The 21,434-nt window shown below is 40.0% G+C and overlaps 1 protein-coding gene across 1 annotated transcript in view; it reads left to right on the forward strand.

The window, feature by feature from the left end:
- Nucleotides 1–16,786: 16,786 nt before the first annotated feature.
- Nucleotides 16,787–21,434, forward strand: part of LOC109096199 (E3 SUMO-protein ligase RanBP2-like) — a 60,402-nt gene continuing 55,754 nt past the window's right edge. The window contains 3 exon segments of the mRNA XM_042730560.1: nucleotides 16,787–16,894; nucleotides 20,326–20,393; nucleotides 20,483–20,594. Coding sequence (XP_042586494.1) covers nucleotides 16,823–16,894; nucleotides 20,326–20,393; nucleotides 20,483–20,594 — 252 coding nt within the window. The 5' untranslated portion in view covers nucleotides 16,787–16,822.

Genomic DNA, 21,434 nt, shown 5'->3' on the forward strand with positions numbered 1-21,434 from the left:
TGGTCCAGATCAACTGCTCCATACACAGGCAGGACCAGGACGCAGAACTGCCACTCTAGATGGAAGTATGACTCATCAGGAGGTAATGTGCCATTACACTTCATGTCAAAAAGAACCTGATCACTGATTTATTTTTGTGAATGATCATATAGAGCAGTGATAGCAGCTAGATTAATTAATCCTGTTATCTTTAACAGTTATGTTTCTGCTTTTTTTTTTTTTTTTACAGTTATGTGAAACTCATGGAATTGTATCCAAAACTTGGTGAGGTAACTGGTAAAACAGTAATTTTTACTGCCTTCAGTAATTGGTTGGCCTAGCTGTTTAAATATTTAGTTATTAATTACACACACATACATGCATACACACAGAGAGAACAGTACTGTGCTGAAATGTTATGCAAATTAGATGTTTTATAAGAGAAATCTGCTTTATATATTTATATATATAAGGGGTGTAACGGTACACAAACATGACGGTTCGGTACATACCTCGATATCGAAGTCTCAGTCAGCTATGCAGTAGAGTATACACAGGGAGCACTTTCCTGCACATTACTATAATATTAAAGGGATAGTTCACCCAAAAATGAAAATTCCGTCATCATTTACTCGCCCTCAAGTTGTTCCCAACCTGTATGAACTTTCATTTTTGGGTGAACTATCCCTGTAACAGAACCCAAACTATTAAATTCAGTTGCCTTTTTTATTTTTAGATTTAATAATCAACACTCAGATAAATACTAAAAAGAAAAACATGTAAATTGCACTTAAGGCAGGTTTTGATAAATTTTTAGTCAGAATAATAATCATTGTTATATAGCTCAACAGGTTTAGTCTTTTTGTTTCTTAATCTAATTTTCTTGATTTTTTTTGCGAGTATCATGCTTTTATTGTTCATGTTTCAATCATGTTTTTCCACGATTGAAGCACTGGCTGTAAGATTACATGTATGCATAGATTGTCTGTTATTATTCTTCTGCTATTTGTCCTGTTGTGGTGGCTCCTGGTTTGTAAACAGCGTTGCATTACCATGTATTTAATATATAATAATAATAATATAGTATTTATTTACTGTATTTTCCTTTTTTGAAGTGATTTCAAATCATATTTCAAGACATTCAAAACCATCATTGTGAACAGTGCACATCTGAAATGTCTCAGCTGAGGGTAATAATCAATAGATAATTAAAGGATAAATAGATAGAGCTTACATTTCCTAATAACACACTAAAGCAGATTTCTCTTAAAAAACATCTAATTTGCATAACACTTCAGTACAGTACTGTTCTCTCTGTGTGTATGCATGTATGTATGTGTGTGTAATTAATAACTAAATATTTAAACAGCTAGGCCAACCAATTACTGAAGGCAGTAAAAATTACTGTTTTACCAGTTACCTCACCAAGTTTTGGATACAATTCCATGAGTTTATCACATAACTGTAAAAAAAAAAAAACAGAAAAGAAACATAACTGTTAAAGATAACAGGATTAATTAATCTAGCTGCTATCGCTGCTCTATATGATCATTCACAAAAATAAATCAGTGATCAGGTTCTTTTTGACATGAAGTGTAATGGCACATTACCTCCTGATGAGTCATGCTTCCATCTAGAGTGGCAGTTCTGCGTCCTGGTCCTGCCTGTGTATGGAGCAGTTGATCTGGACCACTAGGGGACCGCTCACATTGGGCTGGCAGCAGATGGAACATGACCTGAAATGGTTTTGGTTTAATGGGCACAGGACATGGTCCAGTGAAACGTCATTTTCCTCTACGATTTGAGAATAATCCAGGAAAGGACCTGTTTTAAAAATTGTCACATGGAGATCAGAACAGACCTACGATTCATAATCAGCGAGGAATGTAATATACAGTTTCTACTGACCTGGTCATTTCTGTTTGAACAGAAGATGGCCCTGGAGTTTGGCCTCTAACATGACATGATCTGACAAACCAAACAAAAAAAAAAAAAAAAAAAAAATCACAATTTTTATCACAATGTATGTGTTGCCATTTAATAAAAAATGTTTGGGAAAAAAAAAAAATGCAATACCTGTTTATACCCTGACTCATAGAAGACCCATCAGCTCTTTCTTGTGTCGAAAGTGACAAAAGGTGCCTTGATCTCAGCACTTCAATGTCTCCCTTGTGAAACAAACACGACATGGATCGAAGATGGAAAGTAGCTTAACAAAATATTACGTCATCATAGATATCAAATTTTTAATGTAGATACAGGACTGTCTTTCTAAAAAAAAAAAAGCATCGTGAGTGGACAGGGTTTCCCACACATTGATTTATTTGTGGCGGGCCGTCACAATATCAAAACTGTCCCCCACAAATAGATTTTCCAAAAGGCTTTGACTTAATTAAATAAACATGAACACTGCACGTTTCAGAATCAAAAACCAGAGCGGGTGTTTTTCATCACTGTATTTCAGAAGGAAACCGACTATGTTTAGAAAATGTTCGATTTCATTTTCATTTCATTTTGCATGTAATGCTTGATAAGGCAGCGTTTGTGAGCTCAGCGCTGCTTTACAGCCGTTACCGGAGAATCCGCTACCTCTCCCGCTATTAAAGTGCGTCCTGCCGCCACGAATAGAGTGTAAGGCTGCGGGAAACACTGTGACATTGGTTCTACGATCTACTTAGACCTACGATGCTTTTGAGAAACGAAGCCCTTACCTGGACATAGCAGAGACAAGTCCTATTTAATTAAAAGATGGAGATTAACTGGTAGAAATGTAACTTTTTTTAATTTACAAGGCAGATTTACTTTAGAATTGCGATTGGGTTGTATTTAATGGTGCTATATAAAAATGGTGCTATTTAGTATCTTGTCATTAGTGGCATAATCAAACAATACACTCTCTATTTCAGCGTATTATAGTGGTTTTACTAAAAAAATAAAAAACAAAAAATAAAAATATAAAAAATAAAACAAAGGCAAGATAATTCTGGATTTATATTGAACACATCACCTTTGCAGTAAAAAAAAAACACAGCTTGTGTACTCGGGGTAAAGATGAATCACTTAGACACTTGAGTAAACAATGATTTGGGTCTTAATCTTAATTTTCCGCATATAAATACAGTATACTGACCAATAAAATCATAACTTGTACTCACCGCTCGGTCCATTTCGGCAAATGACGTTTTTATGAAGGCCTCTCGTCTCTATTGCTTTGATGCTTGTCAAGATGCGCTTACACCTCCTGCTGGTGAAGACGATTTACAGCAGATGAGATTATGCTCGGTAATCTACTGATTTTCCTGCTGTTCGCGGTTGAATTTCAGCCCATAATAATGCAAGACTTAAAAATTCAATGCATTAATATGCAAGTACGGTTAATGCAATGTATATTTTTTCAATTATTGTAATTCAACAAGCTTTTTTAATTCAAAAACATTTGGCATTATTTTACTTCCATATAATTCTCTATATATAGTTCCTTCTTTTATAAAAGTTACAACCCATCCCCCTTGTTTAACAACCCTATCCTTTCGAACAGACTTATATCCTGGTACTGCAAATTGCAGATTTGGCTTTAGCCAAGACTCTTGAACACATATTACACTTGGTTTATGTTCCAAATTGAGTACATATTTTTTTAATTCTTGACCATTTGCCACAAGGCTCCTTGCATTCCATTCATCACCATCCTACTCCGATCCCTGTGAACCTTCCAATGTTGTTGCTCTAGTTAGAATTTTATGTATTGTGCTTACTGAAATCCCTGATATCCCTAGGAATTCTGATGCAGCTTCAAGTATTGTTTTAATCTTTGCCGATCTGCTTGGCAACATAGCAGTGACATTAATTACCTTAACAATAAAGGCTAGAACGTTCTCTTTAGTCATTATTAAAGTATTCTCTTTTATATCACACTGTTGTTCTGATTCTTTAGTTTTAACCTTTCTTATGTCCCTTGCGTCTTGGTTGAGAATTTGCGCGCAGACTTCTTCTTCTTGATTTAATGGCGGGTTGCGAACCAACTTCCAAGGTGCATACCACCACCTACTGTGATGGAGTGTGACAAGAATGAATAAACCCTCCTAGATCCTATTATATAAACCACTATTCTTAATATTTGGACTATGGACCATTTGGTCCATTTAATAAGCTGGTTATATTAAATCCTACTGCTTGTAATTCTTCCTTAAGAATCCTCCTTTGTATTTCATACAGGTATGTCTTGCATATCTGCATAACATGCTGTACAGTTTCCTCTACTAAACACACATCACAAATACCCTTTTCATAAATCCCTAAAAATAATAAAGTGTGATTTAGATTTGAATGTCCTGTTCGTAAATGTGTGAAAATAACTTGTTTTTTCTAGTTGTGAATTATTTAGCTTTTCTTTATGGTTTTTTGAACCTTGTAATAGTGTCGACCTGTAAGACATGAGTCCCATACTGAGATACCATTGCCTTTGTTCGTCAGTGTACCATTTGTAACATAATGGCCCCATGAGGTCCATACCAATTCTCTCGAAGGGGACCTGCATTAATGGAAGAGGGCGCATTGGCGCTTTTGGGGCCCGGCCAAAAAAAACGAGCGCATGAGCAGGATGGAGAGGTTGACCGTCGATGGTACGGACCTGTTGAAAAGCATGCCTTAATGTCTCACCCTGAGACTGCTCCAGAGGAAAGTCATCGCGCTCCGAGAGAATAAGTCCATCGATGGCACTCGGTTCCTCTGAAGCAGAACTCAGCGGTCCTGGCTCCACCTCTCCCACCTGCACCCGTGCTCTCCCGATCTGTGCCTTGTTTCCCCAAGAGGCATCCGTACATAAAGACCCCAATAAAAAACAGAAAACGCAGGCCAATTCGTCCCCAAAATTATCGGATGCTGGAGGGGCGGGCTAACCACTACCTCAACACTATGCTTTTGTCCCCGGAATTGGATAATGACTGGCACAACGGGATACTCCACCACATCCCCGTGCACACACCGCACCTTAACCACGCGGCTTGTATCCAATGTCGCCGGTTGAATCAGGCTTTGATGGATTGAGGTTTGGTTACATCCTGAATCCACCAAGGCCGGATAAGTACCCCCCTTGATACTCACAAGTATTTGGTATCCGCCTGCCTGACCGGGGGGCGGCCTGTGGGACATCCGGGACCTGGATCATCGTCCCCACCTCCATCACGGGACACCTGTCCACGAAATGCTCCGGGTCCCCGCCGCCACAGTGGCAGAGAGTGGATTGGACAATTGGCGTGGAGAGAGCGGAGAAACAGAAGCGCTGTCCCCTCCGGCAGCCATCAATCCCGCCCCCCTGGGCGGGGCTCTGGGACTCACGAAGGGGCCCTGGTCAGCCTCGAGGAGGGCCGGGCGGCCGGGACCTAGGGAGAGGGACAGGGCGAGAGAGAGAAGGAGAGGGGAGAGAGGAGGAGAGAGAGGCAGATGGTAGGGGTTCGCCGACCCCTGAGTGGTCCTCCACGAGATGGATGGCCGAGTCCAGCGACGTGGGACGGTGGCACTTGACCCACTCTGCGGTCTTCTTCGGGAGCCGAGCGATGAACTCCTCCAGTACCACTAGGTCGATGATGTGTTCCATGTCGCTTCCCTTGGCCAATAGCCATTTGCGGCAGGAGTCCCGGAGCTGTTGGGCCATCGCGAAGGGCCCACCGGATTCCCCCAACTCCAACGAACGGAATCGTTGTCGATGTTGCTCGGGGCTCTGGCCAACCCGCTGGACGATGGCCCTCTTCAGGTCGTCGAAGACCAGGAGGTTCAGGACTCGCCCGAGAGCAGGGGAATAAGGCGCACTGGCCATTGGTCACAGGGCCAGCCGCACACTTAAGCCGATTTCTCAAATAGCTCCAGAAATGCTTCAGGGTCATCTTGCGGTCCCATCTTATGGAGGGGCAAGTGAGCGGGACCCGCGGGTGGTCTGGTGGCCTCGGCACAAACCTCCCGGTTGATCCAGCTCCGGAACCTCTCGCGGTCCTCCTGCTGGGCTTGTAGGATGGCATGGAACCCCGCCTCTCCTGATCCGTTCTTAAGTCCAGCAGGGCCTGATGTTGTTCTTGATGCAGGGCCGCGAGGGATGAGATGACTTCCGCAAATGGGGTGGAGGACGGGTTCTGCATGGCCTCCTTCTTCCTTTCCCGGGTTTCGGCACCAGTGTAGAGAGTTCGTGGGTGGAAAGGAAGAGGACAAGGGGTCGGCTTGACTGCTGACTATCTTTTATTTAAATTCAACACTCTTAAATCAAAGTGGTGCTTCCTCGCACTGGCATAAACACAACATTCAATCAGTTCCGCGTTCATATTCCCAGGTCAGCACTTGTCAGCAGTCCTTCTCTCTCTCCCCTACTCCTGTTTCTCCTGGCGTTATATACTCTCTCCACGCCAATTACTGGAACAAGAGACAGGTGTTGATTATTTCCGTCCAAACCACTCACTCACTGTTCGTCTCCTGATTCTCTCTCCCGCTGCAGACTTCGCTAAACCACAACCCCCCCCTGCCACAGTTAGATTCAACTTTATTGTCATTATGCAGAGTACAAGTACAGAGCTGATGAAATGCAGTTAGCATCTAACCAGAAGTGCAAGAATATAGTGTTTTATATACATAAAAGTGCAAAGTGAAGCTATGATTTACAGAATGTACAGTGGGGTTGCTATATACAGTATTGAGCAGAGTATATACAGAATATAAATAGGAATGCAGTGTAGGATTGTATGTACATTATGAACAGAGCAATGTAGGATTATATATACATTATGAACAGCAGAAATGTGAGAACAGTGGTAATAAATACAGTTGGATGAGTGTGCAAAAGTATTGTTAAAATGAATTCTATGTAAAATAACAGTAGTGCAATTATATTTTTACAGAATAGTTTACTGTGCTTTTTACAGTAACAACTTAATTTACAGTGCGATAACTAGAACAGTGTGCAGTCTGTGCAAAATATGAGTAGTGCAAATACATGTATGTAAAAGTACTTTGACCAGTGCAGTAATAAAGTAGGTGCCGGTTAGATTGGTGGTGTGGCGTTCAGAAGGGTCACGGCCTCGGGGAAAAAGCTCTTCCTGAGCCTGCTAGTCCGAGAGCGTAGGCTCCTGTAACGTCTGCCGGATGGAAGGAGAGTGAAAAGTCCATGGTTAGGGTGAGAGGCATCCTTGATGATGTTCCTTGCCCTGTCCAGACAGCGCTTGTGATAGATGTTCTCAATGGAAGTTAACTGGGTGCCGGTGATCCGTTGAGCAGTTTTCACCACTCGCTGGAGTGCTTTGCGGTCAGATGTGGAGCAATTGCTGTACCATACTGAGATGCAGTTTGTGAGTATGCTCTCAATGGTACAGCGGTAGAATTCCACAAGGATCCTGGGATTCATGTGAACTTTCTTCTCCATAAGAAGTAAAGGCGCTGCTGTGCCTTTTTGACCAGGGTGGAGGTGTTTAGGGACCAGGTGAGGTCATCAGAGATATGGATGCCAAGGAACTTGAAACTTGACACACACGCTCCACTACAGCTCCGTTGATGAAGATGGGTGTGTGTGCATGACTCCTAGTCCGCCTGAAGTCCACAATGATCTCCTTTGTCTTCTGGGTGTTTAGTTCTAGATTGTTGGTGGCACACCACACAGCCAGCTGCTGCACCTCATCCCTGTAGGCTGACTCATCATCATCTTTGATCAGACCTACCACCGTGGTGTTATCTGCAAATTTGATTATGGTGTTGGAGCCATAAACAGGAATGCAGTCATGGGTGAATAGGGAGTACAGGAGAGGGCTCAGTACACAGCCCTGTGGCACGCCGGTGTTCAGGGTGATGATGGAGGAGGAGAGGTTATCTAATTTAACAGACTGATGTATGTTAGTCAAAAAGTCTAGAATCCAATTGCAGATGGATGTGCTGATTCCAAGCTGGCTGAGCTTGGAGATCAGCTTGGGAGGGATTACATTATTAAATTCAGAACTGAAATCAATGAACAGCATTCTCACATGTGTGTTTTGACTGTGCAGGTGGTTGAGGGCAGAGTGAAGTGCTGTTGAGATGGCATCCTCTGTTGATCTATTGCAGCGATAAACAAATTGGAATGGGTCTAGTGTAGCAGGGAGACAGGATTTTAAGTGGGATGCAATCAGCCTTTCAAAGCACTTGGCAATGATGGGGGTTAGTGCAACAGGACGGAAGTCGTTAGGGACCTAGGCAGTGGAGTGCTTCGGTACTGGCACGATGGTGGAGGTTTTTAAACTAGTGCGGACAGTTGTCTGGGCCAGGGACAGATTGAAAATGTCTGTGAAGACCTCAGCCAGTTGCTCTCCGCACAGGCTTTAAGCACACGTCCAGGTATTCCGTCAGGTCCAGCTGCCTTCTGTGCATTCACCTTATGCAGAGTGGAGTAAACATCTGAGGTGGAGAGAGTGTGAGGGGCAGTTCACTGGGTTGATGCTCAGCTTTGAGTGAGATCTCCTTATTATTTTTTATCAAAACGAGCATAAAAAAAAGTGATTGAGCTCGTCAGGGAGGGAGGCAGAGCTGGAGGGGGGCACAGTGTTAGGTGGTTTCTAATCTGTGATGGATTGTATGCCTTGCCACATACGCCGGGGGTCTGAAGAATTGAAGTGTTCTTCAATCCTCTGTTTATGTGCGAGTTTTGGCCTGGAAGATACCCTTCCTCAGGTTGGCTCTGGCTGAGCTGTAAGCCTCCCGGTCTCCAGACCTGAAGGCTGCATCTCTTGCTTTGAGCAGGAGACGAACCTCTCTGTTCATCCAGGGCTTCTGATTGGGGAAAATTTTTATGTTTTTGTGTGTGGTCACTCTGCCCACACATCTGTTGATGTGCTCCAAGACAGAGTTGGTGTGTAAGTGTCAATGTTAATTCGAGAGTCTGTGGTGGCCTGGGCAGCAAACTCACTCCAGTCTGTGTGCTGGAATTGATGTTGAAGACTGGAGTCAGCATCTTCCAGCCAGATTTTAACAGTCCTTATTGTAGGTTTCACACATTTGATGACCGGGGTATACTTGGGGAGCAGGAACAAAGAGAGGTGGTCAGACTGACCCAGGTGAGTATGTAGGCATCAGTCACATTAGTATAAACGTGGTCCAATGTTTTATGTCCCCTTGTAGTGCAGGAGACATTCTGATGAAATTTAGGGAGAACAGATCTTAAAGTGCAGTGATTGAAGTCCTCAGCAACAATAAAGGCTCCATCCGGGTGCAGGGTTTGTAATTTGCTAATAGCAGCACAAAGTTCTTTCATAGCCACGTTAGCATTAGTGTCCGGAGGTACATAAACTGCAGCAGCAACAATGCAAGTAAACTCACGTGGTAGATAGAATGGCCTGCACTTGATAATCAGGAACTCCAGATCACCAGAGCAGTAGGTATCAACAATGACAGAGTCTGTGCACCATGATTTGTTTACATAAATGCATACTCCACCCACCCTTGTTTTTACCAGAGGTTGCTGCTACTCTGTCAGCCCTGAAGAAAGAGCGTCCATCCATATGCACCACGCTGTTTGGGACATCGTTGCAGAGCCATGTTTCAGTGAAAAACATAAAATTCCAGTCCATAAGCCATTTATGTGTGAGAGTCCAGATCTTTAGTTCGTCCATCTTGTTCATTAGAGAACGTACAGTACATTGGCAAGGGAAGATGCTGGGCAGAGAGCTGGTCGATGTGGATTTAGCCTTACGAGAATGTGCTATACAAATAAACATGCCTTGCCTTGCCATAACTAAAGTGTATAAAATTATTTTATTCAGAAATGTCATGTTTGTGAATTATTATTATTTGTCAGTTCGTTATTTAAATGGTCTACAAATAAGCAAACAGGTGCAGTTAATCGCTGGCATCAGTCACAAAATTTATATAGGACTATATAAAAATAGGCTAATCTTTGTGAGGATGACTGGCAACAGCTGGTCTTAAATTCTTTGGACACCGCACACTAAACGACCACCGACTGAAAACACTGACTGAGCTCAAATGACATTCATAATCAGCCTGACAGCAGTGTTTCCCAGCTTCACAGATGAACCGGTTCATGTGTGGCACTGTCTTACCGTTACTTGCGGACTGATGGACAGGCTTTCTCCCTCATCAGTGCGAATTTTTAAAAGTGTTGTGTGTAGAGGGGGTCACGTGGCTCTGGCGAAGATGGCTGGTTGATCGATTTGCTCTGACTACCTGCACACAAAAAAGTTATAATACCCCTGTAAATTTTACTAACTCCGATCGAAACCAACAATTTGAGCATGTCCAAACATCTTGCTGCAAAACAGTGTGACATTTTCACCAGAGCACGAAAAACAGGAACAGAAAAACCGAAATCTCAGGCGGATCTTGACCAGGCTGACAACGGAGCTTGGAACTAAATTGGACAGCATTGAAAAACGATTAAGTGAAGTTTCATCATCCATTAAGACATTGGAGAACAACTTAACTGAAATTAAAACTGCGGTAATGTCCAACGAAAAAAGAATCGATGACACGGAAGACTGCATCATGGCAGCGGAAAGCCGACTGGATACAGCTGACTCTTTCATCACCCCAGCATCTAAACGCTTGAATCTTCTGGAGGCAAAGGTTGAAGATTTAGAAAACCGCAGCAGGGAGAAAGAATCTCCGACTATTCGGCCTCCGTGAGGGTGCAGAAGGCTCAAGGCCGCTCATGGACTTTATTAAGGATATGCTGCCTCGGTGGACGGACACAACACCTGACACACCGTTCTCTCTGGAGCGAGTTCACAGAACACTAGCCCCAGCCAAACCAAATCAACACAGACCCGTTCTCATCCGCTTTCTTAAATTTCAGGAAAAAGAACTGGTGTTTCGGTCAACAAGACGTAGAGAAATCACCTACGATGGAGCGAGGCTATATTTCTCCGAGGACTTTTCGCCTGAAACTATGCGGGACAACGCCACGAGTTTAACAATGTCAAAAAACTGTTCGTTGAAAAAGGGATGTATCGCGGATTCCTCGTCCAACCCTGTAAACTGCGAATTCTTCATGACAAGAAGATCTACCTGTTCTCATCTCCCAAAGAAGCCGAGGAGTTCTATCGCAGCATTGGCTAAATGTCCATGATGTGAGTAACGTTAACTGTGGATCGGATTTAAATGATCAAGAAGCTAGTTGGGGTATAGATATTGACCTTGCTAAGACTTATAAAGATTGAAATTACGAATTTAACTTTCTGTTTTGAAAGCTATGTTTATGTTGACTTTTGCGTAAATACATTTGTTACGTCAGTATTATATTCTCATATCTTAGCATTGTTAGTCTTTGATATGACAAGACAAGGTCACTCCTTTTATTTTTATTTTTATTTATTTTATTTTATTTTTATTATGTAAGTTTGTGTGCTGTGAGATTTGAGCACGATTTCACTGGCTATTATATGTACAGAGTTCGTTCGATTACGGGGCCTGCCTTGTCGTTTGGGGACAGGGCTCGGGCCAAAAGGGAAAGGGGGTGGGGAGGGAGACGGGAGTTGTAGTTCGGTTCAGTGTACTGTATTTAATCTTTTAGTTTTAAGTATACAAAATGATCGGTCTGTGTAACCCAAGCACTGTTGAAAGATGGAAAATGTATGTAAAGTGATAACATGGAATGTCAAAGGGTTAGGCCACCCTATTAAACGCAAACGAGTGCTTACTTTCCTTAAGAAAGAAAAAAGTTAACATTGCCTTTTTGCAGGAAACCCACCTGTCTGATATAGAACATCAAAAAACTTAAGAGAGATTGGGTGGGGCCAAGTATTCTTTTCAAGCTATACAACTCAAAAAAGAGGAACAGCTATACTCATTCATAAAAAAATTTACCCTTTTTACTTAAAGAACAACTGAGTGATACAGAAGGAAGATTTATTTTAATCAAAGGTACCCTTTATGGGTCGAGAGATTACTCTAATGAATACCTATGCTCCCAGTACAGACACTCCAAAATTCATGAGTAACATTATTACTTTATTCAGTCAATATTGTACCTCTCTTGGGCTGTTAGCAGGAGATTTTAATTGTTGTTTTTGATGCAAATTTAGATAGGTCCACATTTTCATTGTGTAATCACAATTCATCTAAAGCCCTAAAATTGGCCTCCAGTGAAGTAGGCTTAGTTGATATATGGAGAGAATTAAACCCTGGAACCAGAGATTATTCATTTTATTCAGCAAGACATTAATCATATTCACGCATAGATATGTTTCTTTTGCCACAAGAGTACATTCCTTTTGTAAACTTATGTAATATTGGATCAATCCTCATATCAGATCATGCACCAGTCTATCTAAGTCTCTCAATAGGTCAAGGTTTACATCAGCATAAACACTGGAGGTTTAATTCCTCATTACTCAATAATAACGATGCATGGTAGTAACATTAAAGAATGGTTTAAATATTATATAACAGATAATGCTGCCTCTGATGTTTCACCAGCAGTTATGTGGGATGCTGCAAAGGCAGTTATTAGAGGGAACATAATATCTTATACATCTGCAAGGAAAAGGGCAACAAAGGAACGTATGATGGGGCTAATGTCAGAACTGTCTAAATTTGAACAACTTCATAAACAGCATCCTTCAGAAGACAATTTAAAAAAAATTACATGACATTAGAAACCAATTAAATATTCTTCAGACTGAACATATTAAGAAATTGCTGTCCTTTACAAAGCAGAAGTATTTTGAATTTGGGAACAAACCTAGTAGATTATTAGCTCACCAATTAAAGAAGGAGCATGCAGAACGTATAATTAAGGTAATTCGTAACTCCAATGGCCAGTTGATTTATGACACAAAATTAATAAATCAAGCTTTCGCTGAATTTTATGATAAGCTTTATTACTCTGAGAACCCATCTGATTCAAATATACAAACATTTTTGGACTTCTTTACCATCACTGGCAGAGGAGGATAGGGCTTATTTGGATGCTTTACCCACCACCCCTCATTAGAAGTACAAAAAACTATCAAGTCCTTGGCATCAGGAAAAAACCCTGGATTAGACGGATTCCCTTCGGAATTCTATAATGCATTATTGGCCTCAAATTGAACCCCTTTTTATGCCAATGGTGAATGATTTCTTTGAGAATGGGAATCTTCCTGAAACAATGAAGACTGCCATCATAACTTTAATTCACAAGATAGATAAAGATGCTACTGAATGTATGTCATATCGCCCAATTTCGCTACTTCCAGTTGATCTTAAAATTATATCTAAACTTCTTGCTAGCAGGCTTGAAAAAATTCTCTCCCAATCTAATTCATTCAGATCAGACGGGTTTTGTAAAAGCAAGATATGGTTCAGACAATATTCGTAGACTTTTAAATATAATTGATTATTCAAAATGTAATAAACTTAAAAAAACACTAATTGTATCCCTCGACGCCGAAAAGGCATTGATAGAATTGAATGGAAATTTTTTATTTGCTGCACTAAAAAAATTCAATTTGAGCGATAATTTTATTTTTTTTGATTAAAAATTTATATAGCAATCCCTTAGCAAAAATCTGTACAAATAATTTAATGTCTGAAGAAATAGTATTAAAAAGAGGTTGTCGCCAGGGGTGCCCACTTTCCCCTTTATTATTTAATTTAGCAATTGAACCTCTTGCTGAAGCTATACGGAGTAGACATGATGTTTCAGGGGTGTGTATTGCAAACACTGTTCATAAGATATCACTGTATGCAGATGATATTTTATTATATTTAACTAAACCCGACCAATCTATCCCTGCAACACTTAGTATTATAAATGACTTTGGCAATATATCAGGTTACAAAATTAATTATACCAAGTCTAATGCCTGCCTATTATCCTCTTCAATTAGTGAAAATCTTTGTAGTATATCACCCTTCACTTGGAGTCAGATGGGTTTTAAGTATCTGGGTGTGGTTATAACATCTAACCTTGAGGATCTGTATAGCAATAACTATCTACCATTAAATAAAAAAAATAAGGGATGACTTATTATTGGTCTCTTTTTCCCATCTCTCTCCTGGGAAGAATTAATGTGGTTAAAATGAATGTACTGCCACGCTATAATTATCTTTTTCAGTCTCTACCATGCTACTTAAATAAAGCATTTTTCAAAACTTTAAATAAGCAGATAAGCTCCTTTATTTGGAATAACCATCCACCAAGGATTGCTCTTAAAACTTTATGCAAATCAAAAGAAAATGGGGGCCTAGGGCTTCCAGATTTTCAGTTATATTACTGGGGCAGCACAAACAAAAAGTATCATAAGCTGGGTACACTCTCGAGACAATGCACAATGGACTGATATCGAGAAACAAGCCATTTACCCATTGTCATTTACATCACTACCCTATATTAATAATATAAAACGGATAAATGGCTGTGTAAAGACATTTGTGATTTATAATATAATGAAAGTCTGGCAGGAAATCAAAAGATTTTGCAGTTTGCACTCAAAAATTTCTATTTTGGCACCTTTGTCCTTTAACCCAGATCTACCATCTTCTATGGGGAACACATTATTTACAAAGTGGAAAGATCAAGGTATTGTCTCTTTTTAAGCAAGTTCTTACAAAGGGTACCCTTAAATCTTTTACTGAATTAAAAAGCGAATTTGATATTGACAATAAAGATTTTTACAAGTACTTGCAACTTAGACATTTGATAAATGATCTCCTTGTAAAGGGTCATATCTCACTGGAACTATCTAAATTAGATACCATTCTAGAGAACACGTCAGTACTGAAGGGAAAAATGTCAGAGATATATGCAATTTTAAGAGTTCAAGCTGCATCATCATTAACTTCATTAAAAGCGTATGGCAAAAAGATCTGGGTTGTAATTTTGATGACGAGCAGTGGGATATTATATACAAAAATGTCTTTTTTTCATTCTCTAGTAACAAAATAATTGAACAAAATTACAAATTTATACAAAGAATATATTTGACTCCAGTTCGTCTTAGTAAGATATATCCTGGTGCATCCCCTTTGTGCAATAGATGCAAGACACACAGGGGCACCATTATGCATATTTTTTGGAACTGTGAAAAAATTAAATGAGTTTTGGGATTCTGTACATGAGTTCTCTGTGATGGCCCTGGGGAAAAACATATCACAAGACTCCTCTAACATATCTTTTTGGGGTGGACTTAAATGAAACATTAGACTCTGTATTCATAAAAAGGGTAGGTCTGATTTCTTATGTATCTAAGAAATGTATTTTACTGAATTGGAAAAAAGAACAACCACCTACATTCGAATTATTTAAACGTATTATAAATGACACACTAAACATGGAATATTTAACATACAGCTTAAAAAACAAAATCCATATCTTTTTAGAGACCTGGAATATTTTTTTTTTGATCTATCAACCCCCCTACGACTCACAATATAATTTTTACCCACTGTCAACACAAATTTTTAGATTCTGTGTGCTATCACTTTGTTTCAGTTTTAATTTGCTAATACAAACTGGACCTGTTGATGTATGTACTACATTTGTATACTCTGGTACTGTTTAATGTGCAATGATTGTATTGTTTTGTTTATGTTGTAAACTGATAAATAAAAAAAAAAGTGTTTTGTGGTGTGTGTGTGTGTTTTTTTTTTTTTTTTTTTTTTTTTACAGAATCATTGCTGCTGTTTTTCTAACTTTTCTAACACACAGCTGCAAATTACAGTCCAACTGAATGGCTGAACGCACAAATTTATATGCCCAAAACAGCCTTCATAACAATTGGCTAACACTGCTGTCAGTCAAACTCATCAAAAATTATGCAAAAACACATTTTATTTATTTTGGTTATTTGAGAATATATATAATAGTTCTCTAATTGTGTTAAAATAGATGAAACCATAAATATTTAACAAATCTTATATTTGTATCCGCTGCATACGCCCCTGCCTCATGTTGTGTCAATCACGTATTCACACTGCCTCTGAAATATGTGTCTATCAAAAAAAAAAAAAAAAAAAAAAGCATTTTGAGACGTGTTTTGACAGTTCAGAGCCACCGTACAAGCGAATGCCAAAATCCAGAATAGCGATTGTCAAATTCATCCAATTCTTCTTAGTCTCACACACAAAGCACCAGTGGTGGGAAGAGTACTGAAAATTTGTACTTAAGCTGAAATAATACTCAATTACAAGTAAAAGTACTAGTGCCAAAACAGTATACTTAAGTAAAAGCACAAAGTACAAAAACTACTCAGAGTACTAGTTACAGTACTTTTTAGCCGGCGATATTTAAATGAACTACCAAAATTTTTTCATTCACATCAAAGATCTATGTGGACGATAGCAACTTTGAATAAAACCCACTTTTATTTTATTGACGAAGTATGTGAATTAGTGGTCATGATACAGGAATTTCTACCTTCATTATCTTGAAAAATATCAATAGTAAAGTACCCATGAATCAGAAGCTCCAGCTGACTTCAGTGCTGTGATGTATTTCCAAGTGAAAGGTTGTGGCTAGAAGGGATACAGCTCCGACAGGAAACTAACAATGAAATTTAATTTTCTACCTATTAGATTTTTTTATTTGTTATTAACAGAATTGAATCCAGGAGCAAACAGAATTAATTTCTAGCACAGGGACTCAACATCGGAGTGAGAAGACAGGTCACGTGTGTAAGTTAGGCCTATTTGACTGTGTTTATGACGTCACGGCCGCTCCAGGCCAGCAGGCGCGCAGACGTACACGTGACGAGCACCATTAGCAGCAGCAGAAGAAGAAGACGGAGCGGAAGTTGCGCCATTGCGCGATCGTGCCTTATTCGCGCGTGCAGGAGCCGGTGACCCGCGCTTCGATGATCAGCTTCTAAAGCAGAGTTTCGAAGAGTTTGTCCCAGCAGCCATGAGGCGGACTAAAGCAGACGTGGAGCGCTACATCTCTTCAGTGCAGAGCGCCTCTCCCTCGCAGAAAACGGTAAGAAGAGCACCACGGGCCTAATGCGTGTGATCCGGTCACTACATTCAAACTCTCCGACAGAAAACACCGCCTGCTTCCGTTCAGAAGCACACACACACTCTTCAGCTGGATCTGTGTGAGGGTGCTCATCATATCCGTCTGTGTCTGTGTCACACGGAGCACGAGGAGTGCCTGTAAACCTGCGCTCGTGAACCCACGGACTCGCGCGGGCACGCTCCCGTGTTTACATACCGCTTTATAGAATAATATTATTATCATGTGCAAAGTGTCTGAAGGGATTCTCTCTCGAGTGTAGGACGAGGTGGTATATAAGAAAGATGTGCGTCTCAGTCTTGTTTAGTTTGTGATCATCTCAGCACTTGATTATTATTATTATATATTAAACCTGTGACTGACTCTGGAGTCATCTGTTCCTCTTTTGGAAGTCGTTTTGGATAAAAGCTTCTTATGCATAACCTGTATAATAATATATAATAATAATGAAAATTATAGTTGGGGTTATTATTTGAATTTATCTATTTGCATTTATGCATTTAGCAGACGCTTTTATACAAAGCGACTTACAGCGCATTCAGGATATATACTTTTTTTTTTACCTAACAATTTATAGGCTAATTAAATGAGTGCACTTAACAGAGTAAAATAATTCATGAATGCTTTATTTTTAAATAATCTTTTACAGTTTTGGAAATGTTTCTTTCTTCACACAAAGACTTTAGGTGATTTTATTACACTAAGCTCTTTCCCCAGAGTCAGATGCACGCTTCACTGTTAATGTTATTATTAAATTACTAGGCCTATTATAACACTGCATTCAGTTAGAGAGCAAAGGAACCCGCACATTATTTGTTTTGTATTGCTTTTTACCTTCTTCTCTCAAAACTCTATTCAGGGAATTTTCTATTCTTCTTTTTAGGGTTTATTTTAGGCTTTAAAACACAGGCGGCGGTGTCTTATCCTGTTGTGATTAATGTAAAAACGGTAAAAAGACTCTTTTGTGAGTGCGGATCTCGTAGGATACTATGAAAAATAATAATTTTAATAAACAGAACTGAATCTGCCGGTGGGGGCGGAGCCACAAACCCGAGGAACGGATTGAGAGCGCGTGCGCACGGATTATGAATCTGTGGGTACGGATTGGGAATTCGTGGGCACGGTTTATTAATCCGTGGGCATGATTTGTTAAACCGAGGGAACAGTGTAAGAATTCGTGAGTACGGTTTATAAACCGAGGGGACGGATTAATGACCTCCGTAGTAATATGAAGAAGTGTCCTCTGCTCAGGACTCTTTCAGAGAGTTTAACCCGATCTTGATTAGTGCTCGACCGATGTGTGTGTTCTGACAGCTGATGCTGATATCCTGGAGAGCAGGGTGGCTGATATAAAGCTGATATAACAGTATATGCAGCTTCTCAGTGACAGTGATCGCATCGCTCACAGTCGGGTTATCAGCAGAGAACATCAGAACTTGAGTTTCAGCGCGGGATTAATAACAATTCTACATATTCCCGCAGGTTCTGTGTTTATAACGCGATGACAGATGAAGGGATGTATCATTAGCACGTGCTTCTGAGTCTTGAGAACTCACTCGCGCGCGCTCATGTTCTGTCTGTCCACAGATCGCGGGGGAGAGATGAGCTCTCGTGCCTCCGTTGGTAAAAAAAATAAATAAATAGCCAATCAGCATCGAGTGTTCACTATCAGCGATGAGGAGCGTTGAGAAAAGAAACCTCGTAGAGGAGGCTAGCCTCCCTTCTGACATATCACCTAATCATCAAAAAGACGTAAATTACGTGATATTGGTCGTCCACTTTATTTATATAGCGCTTTATACAAAACAAAACAAAAAAAGTTTGAACATCTCCCCCTGAGCTGATAATGTACCAAATATGGGGGCGGGGAGTGCCACCACGAATAGAATATAAGGCTGTGGGAAACACTGGATATTGAATATATTTGATCAACAACAGATTTACCAAGCTGTCATTCAAACGGTATATATACAAATATAAAAGTAGCACAACAGGCAGCTCTCTTTTAACACAGAAGTTAAGAAGGGATGGATGTTTGCTTTAAATGATAGGTAAGTGAAATTATATTATTTTGCTGTATGTGTGTCGTTTTCTGACTAAAAGCAACCAAAAAGCCATTTTAAAGTGGTTAAGCAGATAATAATAATAATAATAATCGGCAGAGATCCCCAGACCAATACGATTAGTGTGCCGCCTCTATTTTAAAACCCAGGAGCCGCCACTGTTCAGGTGCTGCCGCTCTCAGCGCCGTCAAGATAAAAGTCCCGCCTCTAACGCATCGACCAAACAGAAAAACTTATCGGCCCATGCAATATTTGAAAAATGCCAAATATCGGCTGATATATCGGTCGACCACTAATCTTAATCTTGTGCTCTGCCAACGTCATATCATTATCTGAGTGCTGATAAAGTCCTAAACTACGCAGCTAGGTTTTCAGATGCTGCTTCTGTTCTACACAAGTATGTTAATTACACAAGATCAAGTTTAAGTTGAGCTTTATTGTGTGTGCATGCAGTGGAACGAGTCGTGCCTCACAGGACCACACTGCTACATAAATACAGACATACAACAATGAAGTAAAACAGTATAAACCTATACACAACTAACCTACTGACAGATTCTGACAAACTAAAATATATATAGAAGTTTACCTGTACATAAACTAAAAAATACAAACTATACGAAAGCTTCACATAATACTGTACACAATAAGATACAGTGTTAATGACTCACACAGTTTGATTTTGTGGGCGAGGTTCAGTTCCCATCATGCACCTCATCTCAGAGCGCTAGTTTGTATTGTGTGTGTTATTGTGTGTAGAGTGTTTCAGTTAGTGTGTGTTACAGATGTGCATTTATTCAGCAATATTTAAAACAGCCGAGTTCATTTTTTAGGATTCTCTGATGAATAGAAAGATCCAAAGGTCAAGGATGCTTTAAATTGTTCAAAAGTGATGATAGAGATATTTATGTTACAAAAGATTTCTATTTCAGATAAATGCTGTTTTAATTAACCTTTTATTAATCAAAGAAACCTTAAGAAATCATTTACTCTTCAACAATAATAATAAACACTTTTCAACAATAATAATATTAATAAGTGTTCTTGAGCAGCAAATTAGAATATTAGAATGATTTCAGAAGAAGCATGTGACTGAAGTAATGATGCAAAAAAAAAAAAATCAGCTTTGCATTTTTACATTTTAAAATATATTCAAGCTGAAAACAGTTATTTTGAATAGTGACAGTTTTTGCTGTATTTTGGATCAGATAAATGGAGTCTTGGTGAGCAGAAGAGACTTCTTCAGTAAAAGGTTTTAGAATCACTGGACTCCCAGCATGATGTAGTTATTGTGATGGTGTGTGTGCTGACCCTGGGTCTGTGTTTCTGCAGAGGCCACTCAAAGGATTTCTGTTTGCTAAGCTGTACTTTGAGGCTAAGGAGTATGAGCTGGCTAAAAGGTAGGCTGGTCTCTGCTCTTGCTGATTTGTCTGGTGTCTGGTTCCTCTCGGATGAGCTGATGTTTCTCTCTCACACACTTCAATGGCAGACATGTTTCGGAGTATCTGACCATCCAGCCGAAGGATCCTAAAGCGCACAAGTTCCTCGGGCAGCTGTTTGAGCGTGACGGCGAAACAGACAAAGCTGTGGGATGTTACAAGGTTTGGACTCTCCTCGTCTGCTCTCACATGTTCTCCTATTGCATGCTCTTAAACACACTCTTCAGCTTTTGAGCTTATTGTGATCATGCATAAATCATAGGGCTGGAATACATATCCATGTAATAGTGTTGTCAAATATCTGTTTTGCAATAGTATTTTGATAGAAATATTTAAAGTTGTTTGTGCAGTCTGGATGCACTGCTAACAGGTTGCTTTCTCTCTGACACACTGCTGTCTGTGTTATAATGAAGCGTGAAGTCTAAATGTTCATTTATACGTGAGCAGCTCATCATCGAATGCCTTCAGCATCTCAGAGCAACTCGATTTGCAACAAATCATTTAAAGAGAACTGGAAATAAGGGGCAGTTCTGATATGTTATGCAGAGTTTAAAGTTCTCCGGCACCGTGCCAGATTTCAAAATAATCATACATTTTAAAAAGTAAAATCTTGTTGATTGATATCACTTTGGAGTCCATGAGTTCACCTGCTAATGGTATGAGAGGAGCAGCTTTCACTCTCACCAAAACTAACATTCCTAGCCAATCAGAATGTGTTGCTCTTATTAACACCAGACCCGTATAATATAGTATCCAAAGCAGAGTCTCACACCTGATGAATGGAGAAGTGTGACAAAAAGCTGTGAGGCGCACTGGTCAAAGATGTCCATCTAGAGCATATTTACATAGAAAAGCTCATTATAAAGCTTTGTAAACAGCTCAGAGTAATCACGTCATCTCCATAAGAACCATGGGATTGCCAGAACATATTCACTGGGATTTTATTAATGGTAATTCACCAGTGAAGACTGTATGTGTGGAAGGGGTTAAACTCTTCCTCTG

The sequence above is a fragment of the Cyprinus carpio genome, chromosome B9 (assembly GCF_018340385.1).
Source record: "Cyprinus carpio isolate SPL01 chromosome B9, ASM1834038v1, whole genome shotgun sequence".
Classification (NCBI taxonomy): domain Eukaryota; kingdom Metazoa; phylum Chordata; class Actinopteri; order Cypriniformes; family Cyprinidae; genus Cyprinus; species Cyprinus carpio.